Source organism: Anolis sagrei, chromosome 4 (genome assembly GCF_037176765.1).
Source record: "Anolis sagrei isolate rAnoSag1 chromosome 4, rAnoSag1.mat, whole genome shotgun sequence".
In the NCBI taxonomy this organism is placed as follows: domain Eukaryota; kingdom Metazoa; phylum Chordata; class Lepidosauria; order Squamata; family Dactyloidae; genus Anolis; species Anolis sagrei.
Genome location: NC_090024.1, coordinates 6073668 through 6086262, shown reverse-complemented (window position 1 = coordinate 6086262; position 12595 = coordinate 6073668). Strand labels below are relative to the sequence as shown.

General features: G+C 46.0%; 1 protein-coding gene across 1 annotated transcript in view; it reads left to right on the top strand.

Annotated features, from left to right (window-relative positions):
• Nucleotides 1–12595, top strand: part of NAPRT (nicotinate phosphoribosyltransferase) — a 46581-nt gene that overhangs the window by 13614 nt on the left and 20372 nt on the right. Inside the window, exons 3-6 of the mRNA XM_060775979.2 lie at nucleotides 3094–3176; nucleotides 3290–3420; nucleotides 5252–5367; nucleotides 9445–9638. Of these exons, the coding sequence (XP_060631962.2) occupies nucleotides 3094–3176; nucleotides 3290–3420; nucleotides 5252–5367; nucleotides 9445–9638 (524 nt within the window). The remainder of the gene's footprint in view (nucleotides 1–3093; nucleotides 3177–3289; nucleotides 3421–5251; nucleotides 5368–9444; nucleotides 9639–12595) is intronic.

Below are 12595 nucleotides of genomic sequence, written 5' to 3'. Positions count from 1 at the left end.
AAATTCCCCCAATGTTCACATTTGGGCATATTTAAGTATTCATCCCAAGTTTGGTCCAAATCTATCAGGTGAACTACAACTCCAAAACTCAAGGTCAATGCCCACCAAACCCTTCCAGGTCATGAGAGTTCTGTGTGCCAAATTTGGTTCGGTTCCATCGCTGGTGGAGTTCAGAATGCTCTTTGATTGTAGGCAAACTATACATCCCAGCAACTACAACTCCCAAATGTCAAGGTCAATTTTCCCCAAACTCCACCAGTGTTCACATTTGGGCATATTGAGTATTCGTGCCAAGTTTGGTCCAGCTCCATTATTGTTTGAGTCCATAGTGCTCTCTGGATGTAGGTGAACTACAACTCCAAAACTGAAGGTCAATGCCCACCAAACCTTTCCAGGATTTTCTCTTGGTTATGGGAGTTCTGTGTGCCAAATTTGGTTCAGTTCCATCGCTGGTGGAGTTCAGAATGCTCTTTGATTGTAGGCGAACTATACATCCCAGCAACTACAACTCCCAAATGTCAAGGTCAAATTTCCCCAAACTCCACCAGTGTTCACATTTGGGCATATTGAGTATTCGTGCCAAGTTTGGTCCTGATCCATTATTGTTTGAGTCCACAGTGCTCTCTGGATGTAGGTGAACTACAACTCCAAAACTGAAGGTCAATGCCCAGCAAACCCTTCCAGGATTTTCTCTTGGTCATGGGAGTTCTGTGTGCCAAATTTGGTTCAGTTCCATCGCTGGTGGAGTTCAGAATGCTCTTTGATTGTAGGTGAACTATACATCCCAGCAACTACAACTCCCAAATGTCAATGTCAGTTTTCCCCAAACTCCACCAGTGTTCACATTTGGGCATATTGAGTATTCGTGCCAAGTTTGGTCCTGATCCATTATTGTTTGAGTCCATAGTACTCTCTGGATGTAGGTGAACTACAACTCCAGAACTGAAGGTCAATGCCCAACCAAACCCTTCCAGGATTTTCTCTTGGTCATGGGAGTTCTGTGTGCCAAGTTTGGTTCAATCCCAACGTCAGTGGAGTTTAGAATGCTTTTTGATTGGAAAATGATGACGAGATTGCTGTGTCAGGTGCAGAAGGAGATGATAGTGAAACCTTGGACAGAAAACAAAGTTTTAGTAAACAGAGACAGAACTTTCAGAATCTCGGGAATTCTGCTCGTTTAAAACAAAAGAAAGATAACAAATCATTATCTAGTAGGAAAGTGAGAAAGAACGCTTTCTGTCAGTTTCGGCTTTTGGAAAGGGTTTATAATGATTCATGGGAGTCTAGTGCCTCAGTCGAGTCAACGTCGTTAAGTCATGCTGGTTTCGTTTTCAAGTGCTCTATGTTTCATGTATCAAGTTGTTGCCAAGTTTAAGTTTTTGCCTGAGAGTTCCTGCGGTTTTGTTCCATGTTTTCAAGTGCCTTGCTTCATGGATTTCAATGTACTAATGGACCTGATTTAATGTATCAGCAGGTAGGAGGAGATCAGGCAAGTCACTTCTTTTGGAAGACAACAAGTGTCCTCTACCTATGGGCTGGGGGGAACTCTATGGAAAGCTTTTTCAGTCGCCTTCGGGCTGAAATGGGCAGGATAGTGCCTCTGGTGTTGCTGCAAAAAGGTCCTCCATTGTGCATGTGTCAGGGCTCAGGTTGCATTGCAGCAGGTGGTCAGTGGTTTCCTCTTCTCCACACTCACATGTCGAGGATTCCACTTTGTGGCCCCATTTCCTAAGGTTGGCTCTGCATCTCGTGGTGCCGGAGCGCAGTCTGTTCAGCGCCTTCCAAGTCGCCCAGTTTTTTGTGTGCCCAGGGGGGAGTCTCTCATTTGGTATCAGCCATTGGTTGAGGTTCTGGGTTTGAGCCTGCCACTTTTGGACTCTCGCTTGCTGAGGTGTTCCAGCAAGTGTCTCTGTAGATCTAAGAAAACTATGTCTTGATTTAAGTCGTTGACGTGCTGGCTGATATCCAAACAAGGGATGAGCTGGAGATGTCTCTGTCTTGGTCCTTTCACTATTGGCTGCTACTTCCCGGTGGATGTCAGGTGGTGCAATATCGGCTAGACAGCGTCATTTCTCCAGTGGTGTAGGGCACAGACACCCCATGATAATGCGGCATGTCTCATTAAGAGCCACATCCACTGTTTTAGCGTGGTGAGATGTGTTCCACACTGGGCATGCGTACTCAGCAGCATAGTAGCACAGCGCAAGGGCAGATGTCTTCACTGTGTCTGGTTGTGATTCACAGGCTGTGCCAGTCACCTTTCGTATGATATTGTTTCTAGGGTCCATCTTTTGCTTGATATTCAGGCAGTGCTTCTTGTAGGTCAGAGCACGGTCCAGAGTGACTCCCAGGTATTTGGGTGCGCTGCAATGCTCCAGTGGTATTCCTTCCTAGGTCATCCTCAGAGCTCGGGATGCTTGTCTGTTCTTGAGATGAAAAGCACATGTCTGTGTTTTAGATGGATTAGGGATCTGCTGGTTTTCCCTGTAATAGGCAATAAGGGCACCTAGAGCTTCGGAGAGCTTCTGTTCTACTATCTCAAAGCTCCCTGCTTGAGCAGTGATGGCACGATCATCAGCATAGATGAAACTCTTTGTCCCTTCTGGCAGTGGCTGGTCATTTGTGTAGATGTTGAACATGGATGGAGCGAGCAGGCTCCCCTGAGGCAGGCCGTTCTTCTGTTTCTGCCATCTGCTTCTCCGGCCCTGGAACTCAACAAAAAAGCTCCTGTTTTGTAGCAGGTTTCCTATGAGGCGGGTGAGGTGGTCGTCCTTTGTGATATTATATATTTTCCTCAGGAGGAGGTGGTGGTTCACAGTATCATAGGCTGCTGACAGGTCTATGAAGACAGCTCCTGTGATCTGCTGCCTTTCAAAGCCATCTTCTGTGTGCTGAGTCAGGTTCAGCACTTGCAATGTGCAGCTTTTGCCTTTCCTGAAGCCAGCTTGCTGTGGAATCAGACAGGGGATCTATTTTTTTCATAATTCTATGCAAAATAAGTCTCTCCAGAGCTTTGTAGAGGTGGCACAACAGGGTTATCCAAAAAAGTAACCTTAATTTCTAAGGAGATGTCCTCTGGCCTTTTCCTTTCAGGTGCCTCTCCTACAGGTGAAGGGCCCTTTGCTCGTGGTACAACTCATAGAAACCACCTTGTTGTGCTTGGTGAACTATGCCAGGTAAGGCGGGCATTCCAGGTGTGTATGTGGCTTCAGGATCATGTGCATGGGTTGGGATGGGTGGGTTGCAAAGTTTGGATACTGCCGTTCACCCTTGATCTTTCCTCCCTCAGCCTTGTGGCAACCAATGCCTCCAGGTTCCGATTAGCCGCTGGCCCAAACAAGAAACTTTTGGAGTTGGGGTTGCGTCGGGCGCAGGGCCCGGATGGAGGGCTCTCTGCGTCCAAATACTCATACCTTGGAGGTAGGCTCAACCACCCGGCAACACACCTTTGGTAGGCTGCTAGGTCCTGTCTGATCTTGGAAGCTAAGCAGGGCCAACCATGCCTAGTACTTGGATGGGAAACCACCAACAATTACCAGGTGATACTTCAGAGGAAGGGACTGAAAAAGCCCCTCTGAGTGTTTCTTGGCTAAGAAAACTCTAGGAAAATTCATAAAATTGGCAGATGTCAAGGCGCATGCATATTTTTTTTTGTGTCAGGAGCAACTTGAGAAACTGCAAGTCACTTCTGGTGTGAGATAATTGGCCGTCCGCAAGGACGTTGCTCAGGGGATGCCCAGATGTTTGATTTTTTACCATCTGGGGAGAGTGCGGATGAGCTCCCTCTGTCAGCTAGAGCTGACAGAGGGAGCTCATCCGCACTCTCCCCGGATTCGAACCGCTGACCTCTTGGTCAGCAGTCCTGCTGGCACAAGGCTTTAACCCACTGCACAACTGGGGACTCAGGTGCATGCATGCAAAATCAAATCTTGATTTCTTCTCCCCAAATTGAGAACTTCCAGAGCATAGTTTTTTGGACTGTCACTCCCAGAATCCACCAGGCAGCTATCCTGAAGGATTCTGGAAGTGGCAATCCAAAATGCTGGAAAATGATGATGAGATTGGTGTGTCAGATGCAGAAGGAGATGATAGTGAAACCTTGGGCAGAAAACAAAGTTTTAGTAAACAGAGACAGAACCTTCAGAATCTTGGGCATTCTCCTAGTTTACAACAAAAGAAAGACAACAAATCATTATCTAGTAGGAAAGTGAGAAAGAACGCTTTTCTGTCAGTTTCTGCTTTTGGAAAGGGTTTATAATGATTCATGGGAGTCTAGTGCCTCAGTCGAGTCAACGTCATTAAGTCACGCTGGTTTCGTTTTCAAGTGCTCTATATTTCATGTATCAAGTTGTTGCCAAGTTTAAGTTTTTGCCTGAGAGTTCTTGCGGTTTTGTTCCATGTTTTCAAGTGGATTTCTATGTACTAGTAGACCTAATTTACTTTTAAAGGTAATGAATTATCTTGGATTTTGGATTTTTACTATTTTACTATTTTTTTACTGCTTTGCCTACATGTATTCTACAATAAACTGCTTGCCGATTTTACCAAGTTGGTGTGGTCTTTCAAGTCAGAGGTGTTCCAGCTCTGGAGCATGACAGGAGCAAGACATTGCCTTTGAGTATTCTTTTAGGGCGCATCTACACTGTAGAATTAGGGTGCATCTGTTGTGACTCAGCTGGAATCACAGAGTGATGGTATCAATGATTCTGATGGGGCTGATCAGATGGAAAACAAGGATGTTCCTATGTTAGATGAGGAAGACCAGGACCAGGGGGAGTTCAGTTGTTTCCCACAGCAAGGGTTGACGCTGGGGAAAGTGAAACTACTGAGAGGTCTATTTCCCCCAAATTCCATCTGTGTACATATGAAATATTTGTGCCAAGTTTGGTCCAGATCCATCATTGTTTGAATCCACAGTGCTCTCTGGATGTAGGTAAACGATAACTCCCAAACTCAAAGTCAGGTCCCTGATGAAGGAAGAGAGGAGGATAGTTCTCAGCCAGCTATGGAAGTGCCAATCCAAAAACAACCTTCTCCAAGCCCAGAAGGACTAGCAAGGTGCTTTACTATAGACTATATTTCAGAGGAAAACATTGACAAAGCCACCTTAGTTGTCTTCCTTGCTTAAGGAACCATAATACCACAAGTGACTTCATGCACAATATCTGACCTTGTTCTCTTGTCTCCAAATGATTTGATTCCTGTTTAGTACTTACGGAAAAAGTCACACTCCTGTTTGTCTCTCTTCCAGGCTTTGATTTCACCAGCAACGTCTTGGCTGGGAAGCTTTTCGGGATTCCGGTGAAAGGGACTGTCGCTCATTCATTTGTGTCTTCCTTCACTTCAATGGGTGAGATAAAACCACGGGTTAGTATTTGTAGGGGTTCAGCCTGTGATTGTCTCTTTGCCACAGGTTTCAAAAGAGAATGATCATGATCAGAGGTTCCTATGTCTGACTTTATCGATCAGGTTTCTGTTGATTCTCAGGGGTTTGTGAATGCAGAAGATGGCCTAGAAAATGCAGTTAGCCAGAGTGAAACTGAGGATTCTGGGATCGTTGGTTCCCAAGGCGAAGATGTCTTGAGACAGCCTGATGTGAAACAGGCTGAGGCTGAACAGTCAAGGTTAGATAGTGATAGCAAAAGGAATGTACTAATGAGCAAACCAGAGGAAGCAATCTGAAGATCAATCCCTACAAGACAGAGGTCCTCCTGGTCGATTGTAAACCTGACCGGGGTATAGGGTGGCAACCTGTGTTGGACGGGATGACACTCCCCCTGAAGCCACAGGTCCGCAGTTTGGGAGTCCTCTTGGATTCATCGCTTACGCTTGAGGCTCAGGCGTCGGCGGTGTCCGGGAGGGCTTTTGCACAATTGAGACTCGTGCGCCAACTGCGACCGTACCTCGCGAAGGCTGTTCTGGCTGGGGTGGTCCATGCCTTGGTCACCTCTAGATTGGACTACTGTAATGCGCTCTACGTGGGGCTGCCCTTGAAAACGGCTCGGAAGTTTCAACTGGTCCAACGTGCAGCAACCAGGATGTTAACTGGGGCCCCTTTCAGAGAGAGGTCAACCCTTCTGTTCAAGGAGCTCCACTGGCTGCCATTTATTTTCCGAGCCCAATTTAAGGTGCAGGTGCTTACCTATAAACCCCTAAACGGTTTGGGACCATCCTACCTGCGTGACTTTTTATTCTGTACCCATTATTCTGGCCCGGCCCAGTTTTATTGTGTTTTGGTGTATTGTTTATTGCTTGTTGTTTTGTTGTTTAATATTGCTTTAATTGTTTAATTTGCTTTTGGTGTTGTATTGTTATGTTGTGTGTTGAGGCCTTGGCCTTTGTAAGCCGCACCGAGTCCTTCGGGAGATGCTAGCGGGGTACAAATAAAGTTAATAATAATAATAATCTTTGATTGCCAAGGACAAATCTATCATGATCGCCACCTGGATTTAGGGAGGAGGCGTTCAGCAAGATTAAGAGAAAGAAGGGGTTTGGGAGAGGTTTCCCAAGGGAAACGGAATGCTTTTGCCATGGCTTTCTGAACAAATATAGAGCCTGTGAATCCATGCTCTTCAGTGAGTCCAACGTTTAGCTTTCACGCCTGCTTTGTGCCTTTTGTTTCATGCTGAGACTCATGTAATATCTTGCTCCAGATTCATGTTCATGCTGAGATTCTTGTAATTGTGGTACCCTCATTTCAAGCTCCTGCATTTGGTTTTGTTCAAGTTTGCTCCTGCTTCTTCAAGGGACTTGAACAAAACCAAATGCAGGAGCTCAGCATGAAACAAAAGGCATGAAGCAGGCATGAAAGCTAAACGTTGGACTCACTGAAGAGCATGGATTCACAGGCTATGGCAAAAGCATTCCGTTTCCCTTGGGAAACCTCTCCCAAACCCCTTCTTTCTCTTAATCTTGCTGAACTCCTCCTCCCTACGTCCAGGTGGTGATCATGATAGATTTGCCCTTTGCGATCAAAGATTGCCTCCTCCGATTTGCTCATTAGTACATTCCAAAAATGTAAAAGGCAATCAAAAACAAAAAGGTCCTTTTGGACTAAAGAGTTATTTCCAGTGGACTTAATTAATTGGACTTGGGAACTATCCTGTTCTTCTGATGTGTACTTTGCTGGATAACCTTCCACTGCTTCTGGATTGTTTTTTGTTTTTGATTGCCTTTTACTTTTTTGACATTTGCTATATTAATCTTCAATAAACTGCTTGCTTATTAAAGAACATTGCTGTGTTTGTGGGTTCAAAGGTGCTCATTACAGCCTTGGTGTGCAACAGTATTGCTGCTGGCAAACTGAAGGGGGAAAGGATTTACTTTTGTTGAGTTAGTGATGCATTTTCCCAGGGCATTAGCCATTCCTTCCAATATTTCATTGGTGAATACCAGGGAGAACATGTGGCCCAACATCAGATGCTGTCAAGATTTATGTATTCACTTAAGACAGCAAAAGTTATTAATGAGGAACAGCACAGCACACAAGCTAGCAGGTGGCTTTTCCTACCGGCGGTTAGGAATTGTGGGAGTTGAAGTGGGAGTTGAACACCTGGACGGTCCCAGTTTGCCCATGCCTGATTTACACTGTAGTCTTCCTCTTTTTGTTTTTCCTTCTACCTTTCAATATATTTGTTCCGTCTTCCAGGAGCTTGGTTTACATTGCCTTTTAGCTGCATGGGATAGCATTCCTTTGCATTCCCCCAGGGTTGCTACAGACCCAGCAGCACCCTGGAAGTTAAACAGTATCAGAGTCTGGAAAGCCAACCTGCAGGCCCTTTGCAATTATTGGTTTAGAAAGTATCTCTGGTTTGGGAGACCGCCCTTTTTCCTGGGCTTGAGATCTCCATTTTGGAATCTCCCCTGCCTCCTTCAGTAGAGAAAAAAGCCTCAGATGTGCTGTTGGTCAGACAGGTAGCTCTGAAAAGCCATTGTGAGTACTATCTAGTGTCTAGATCGTCTGATCATCAAGTTTGCAGACGACACCAAATTGGGAGGGATAGCCAATACTCCAGAGGACAGGAGCAGGAGTCAAAACGATCTTGACAGATTAGAGAGATGAATGGCCAAAACTAACAAAATGAAGTTCAACAGGGACAAATGCAAGATACTCCACTTTGGCAGGAAAAACGAAATGCAAAGATACAGAATGGGGGATGATGCCTGGCTCGAGAGCAGTACGTGTGAAAAAGATCTTGGAGTCCTCGTGGACAACAAGTTAAACATGAGCCAACAATGTGATGTGGCGGCAAAAAAAGCCAATGGGATTTTGGCCTGCATCAATAGGAGCATAGTGTCTAGATCTAGGGAAGTCATGCTACCCCTCTATTCCGCCCTGGTTAGACCACACCTGGAATATTATGTCCAATTCTGGGCACCACAATTCAAGAGAGATATTGACAAGCTGGAATGTGTCCAGAGGAGAGTGACTAAAATGATAAAAGGTCTGGAGAACAAGCCCTATGAGGAGCGGCTTAAGAAGCTGGGCATGTTTAGCCTGAAGAAGAGAAGGCTGAGAGGAGATATGATAGCCATGTATAAATATGTGAGAGGAAGCCACACAGAGGAGGGAGCGGGCTTGTTTTCTGCTTTCCTGGAGACTAGGACGCGGAGCAATGGCTTCAAACTACAAGAGAGGAGATTCCATCTAAACATGAGGAAGAACTTCCTGACTGTGAGAGCCGTTCAGCAGTGGAACTCTCTGCCCCGGAGTGTGGTGGAGGCTCCTTCTTTGGAAGCTTTTAAGCAGAGGCTGGATGGCCATCTGTCAGGGGTGATTTGAATGCAATATTCCTGCTTCTTGGCAGAATGGGGTTGGACTGGATGGCCCATGAGGTCTCTTCCAACTCTTTGATTCTATTGAGTTATTGGGTATTATTGAGAAAAGCTATTGAGGAAAGCATTTTGAGCTACTGAGATACTTTATTTATTTATTTATTATATATTGAGAAAGAAATTATTGAGAAATAGAGAGAAATAGTTATTGAGTACTATTGAGCATTACTTCATCTCCAAAGCTAACCTTGAGCTTAGATAGGGGAAGTCCTGTTCTTTCTAACCATAGCAGCTCAGGGTTAGGGTGAAAGATCCCAGGATTTTTCCTACCATTTGGAGAAAAGTTACCTCCGTAACTGAAGAAAAAGGAAAGAAAGAACATCTCTATGTTTTTCCAAATTGACTGTTTCTGTTGTAACTTTATCAAGCTGTGCCAAGTCTGCCAAGGACTTTGGAAATAAATATTTTGTTGATGTTCATATCTTGACTGGCATCAGTTGCTGAAAATATTGAGTTATTGCTTCAAAGAAAGACCCCCGCAGTTCACCCAGATAAAGAGAGAAGCACATCTTAGTTTTAACTTTATAGTGTCTGGTTGTGACGGCACAATATTACTGTCTTTTCTCTTGCGTGGTCTGATTCAAACTTGGTCTCTGTTTTGCACTCCAGAGCTTGCTTCCTCTGCATGGGAAGGAGCCAGTGGATTTCCCCTCCTTAGCAGAGACGTGGTTGAGTCGGGTCTGCCGCTTGCTCCGAGTCCAGCTTAACCAGGTCAATCGCGGAGAGTTGGCCGCCTTCGTGTCTTACGCCATCACCTTCCCGCAGAACTTCCAGGGCTTAGTGGACACCTACTGTGTGATGAGGTAAGCTGACGTCCCAAAACCACGGATTTGTCTCGTTGTGGCGGTGTTTATGCGCTTGAGCCAACATGTCATCATGGCATGAAAGTTGGACGAGAACCCATGATATAGAGCTCAGATTTCCTTGCTTAACCACACAAATTGACTGGATGGCATTAGACATGGTTCAGCCATTGGGGAAGAAAACACAACAATAACAACAACAACAACAACAACATGTAACAAACATTTGAAAAACTTTCTGTTCCTGGTTTGAAAAAGTCTTATTTCCTATTTAAGTATGCAGTGCTTACTTTGAAAGTAATTGCTACACTACAGAAACTTTGTTTTTGGCACTGCCACAAACTATGTTGAATTGGTTGAGGCGCTTCTCAACCTGGGGGTCGGGACCCCTGGTGGGGGGTCACGAGGGACTGTCTGATGGGTCACCAAAGACCACCAGAAAACACAGTATTTTCTGCTGGTCCTGGGGATTCTGTGTGGGAAGTTTGGCACAGTTCTATCATTGGTGGGGTTCAGAATGTGATTTGATTGTAGGTGAACTATAAATCCCAGGCAAGTACAACTCCCAAATGTCAAGGCCTATTTTCCCCAAACTCCACCAGTGTTTACATTTGGGCATATTGGGTATTCGTGTAGAGTTTGGTCCAGATCCATCATTGTTTGAGTCCACAGTGATCTCTGGATGTGGGTGAACTACAACTCCAAAACCAAAGGACACTGCCCACCAAACCCTCCCAGTATTTTCAGTTGGTCATGGGAGAACTGTGTGCCAAGTTTCACCCAATCCCATCGTTGGTGGGGTTCAGAATGCTCTGTGATTGTAGGTGAACTATAAATCCCAGCAAGTACAACTCCCAAATTACAAAATATTTTTTTTAGTGAAGGACATACATTGGCCTGATAGGTGTCTTGTGTCCAAATTTGGTGTCAATTTGTCCAGTGGTTTTTGAGTTCTGTTAATCCCCAAACTCCACCAGAGGGAAGGAAAGACAAAAGGGAAGGAAGGATGAAAGGGAAGGGAAAGAGGAAGGAAAAAGAGAAGGAAGGGAAAGACAAAAGGGAAGTAAGGAAAGAGAGAATAAAGGAAGGACAAAAGGGAGGAAGAGAAGGATAGAAGGAGAAAGAGGGAGGAAAGAGGGAAGGAAGGAAAGACAAAAGGGAAGGAAGGATGAAAGTGTGGAAGGGAAAGATGGAAGGAAGTAAGGGAAAGAAGGAAAAAGAGAAGGAAGGAAAGACAAAAGGGAAGGAAGGATGGATGAATGGATGGATGGAAGGAAGGCAAGAAGGAAGGAAAGAGAGAAGGGAGGAAGGATGAAAGGGTGGAAGGGAATGGTGGGAGGGAGAAAGAGGGAGGGAAGGAAGGGAGAGAGGAAAGAGGGAGGGAAGGAAGGAAGGAGGGAAGGAAGGTGGAGAGAGGGAAGGAAGGAAGGACGAAAGGTTGGAAGGCAAGAAGGGAGAGATGGAGAAAGAGAGAGGTAAGGATGGGAAAGAGGGAGGGAAGGAAGGATGAAAGGGTTGAAGGGAAGGATGGAAGGAAGAGAAGGAAAAAGGAAAAGAGAAGGAAGGAAACACAAAAGGGAAGGATGGATGGAAGGAAGGGAAGAAGGAAGGGAAGAGAGAAGGAAGGACGAAAGGGTGGAAGAGAAGGATGGAAGGAAGAGAAGGAAAAAGGAAATGGGAAGGAAAGAAACGCAAAAAGGAAGGAAGGAAGAAAGGAAGGGGAGAGGAAGGAAAGAGAGGAGGGAGGAAGGATGAAAGCGTGGAAGGGAATGGAGGGAGGGAGAAAGAGGGAGGGAAGGAAGGGAGAGAGGAAAGAGGGAGGGAAGGAAGGAAGGAGGGAAGGAAGGGGGAGGGAGAGGGAAGGAAGGAAGGACGAAAGGTTGGAAGGCAAGGAGGGAGAGATGGAGAAAGAGAGAGGTAAGGATGGGAAAGAGGGAGGGAAGGAAGGATGAAAGGGTTAAAGGGAAGGATGGAAGGAAGAGAAGGAAAAAGGAAAAGAGAAGGAAGGAAACACAAAAGGAAGGATGGATGGAAGGAAGGGAAGAAGGAAGGGAAGAGAGAAGGAAGGAAAGACGAAAGAGTGGAAGGGAATGGAGGGAGGGAGAAAGAGGGAGGGAAGGGAGGGAGAGAGGAAAGAGGAAGGGAAGGAAGGAAGGAAGAGGAAGAGAGGGAAGGAAGGATGAAAGGGTGGAAGGGAAGGATGGAAGGAAGAGAAGGAAAAAGGAAAAGAGAAGGAAACGCAATAGGGAAGGGAGGGAGGAAGGGAGGAAGGAAGGAAGGAAGGAAGGAAGAAAGGGGAGATGGAAGGAAAGAGAGAAGGGAGGAAGGACGAAAGGGTGGAAAGGAATGGAGGGAGGGAGAAAGAGGGAGGGAAGGAAGGGAGAGAGAAGGAAGGAAAGCAAAAGTGAAGGAAGGAAGGAAGAGGAAGAGAGGGAAGGAAGGAAGAGGGAGAGGGAAGGAAGGAAGGATGAAACGGTGGAAGGGAAGGAGGGAGAGAAGGAGAAAGAGGGAGGTAAGGATGGGAAGGAAGGAGGGAGGGAAGGAAGGATGAAAGGGTGGAAGGGAAGGATGGAAGGAAGAGAAGGAAAAGGGAAGGAAGGAAGGAAGGAAGGAAGGAAGGAAGGAAGGAAGGAAGGGGAGAGGAAGGAAAGAGAGAAGGGAGGAAGGACGAAAGGGTGGAAGGGAATGGAAGGAGGGAGAAAGAGGGAGGGAAGGAAGGGAGAGAGAAGGAAGGAAAGCAAAAGTGAAGGAAGGAAGGAAGGAAGGAAGGAAGAGGGAGAGAGGGAAGGAAGGATGAAAGGGTGAAAGGGAAGGCGGGAGACAAGGAGAAAGAGGGAGGTAAGGATGGGAAGGAGGGAGGGAGGGAAGAAGGAAGGAAAGAGCGAAGGAAGTATGGTGTGAGAGAGGAGGGCCTGAGAAAAAAGGCCCAAGGGGCCGCATCCAGCCTTGCGCCTGTG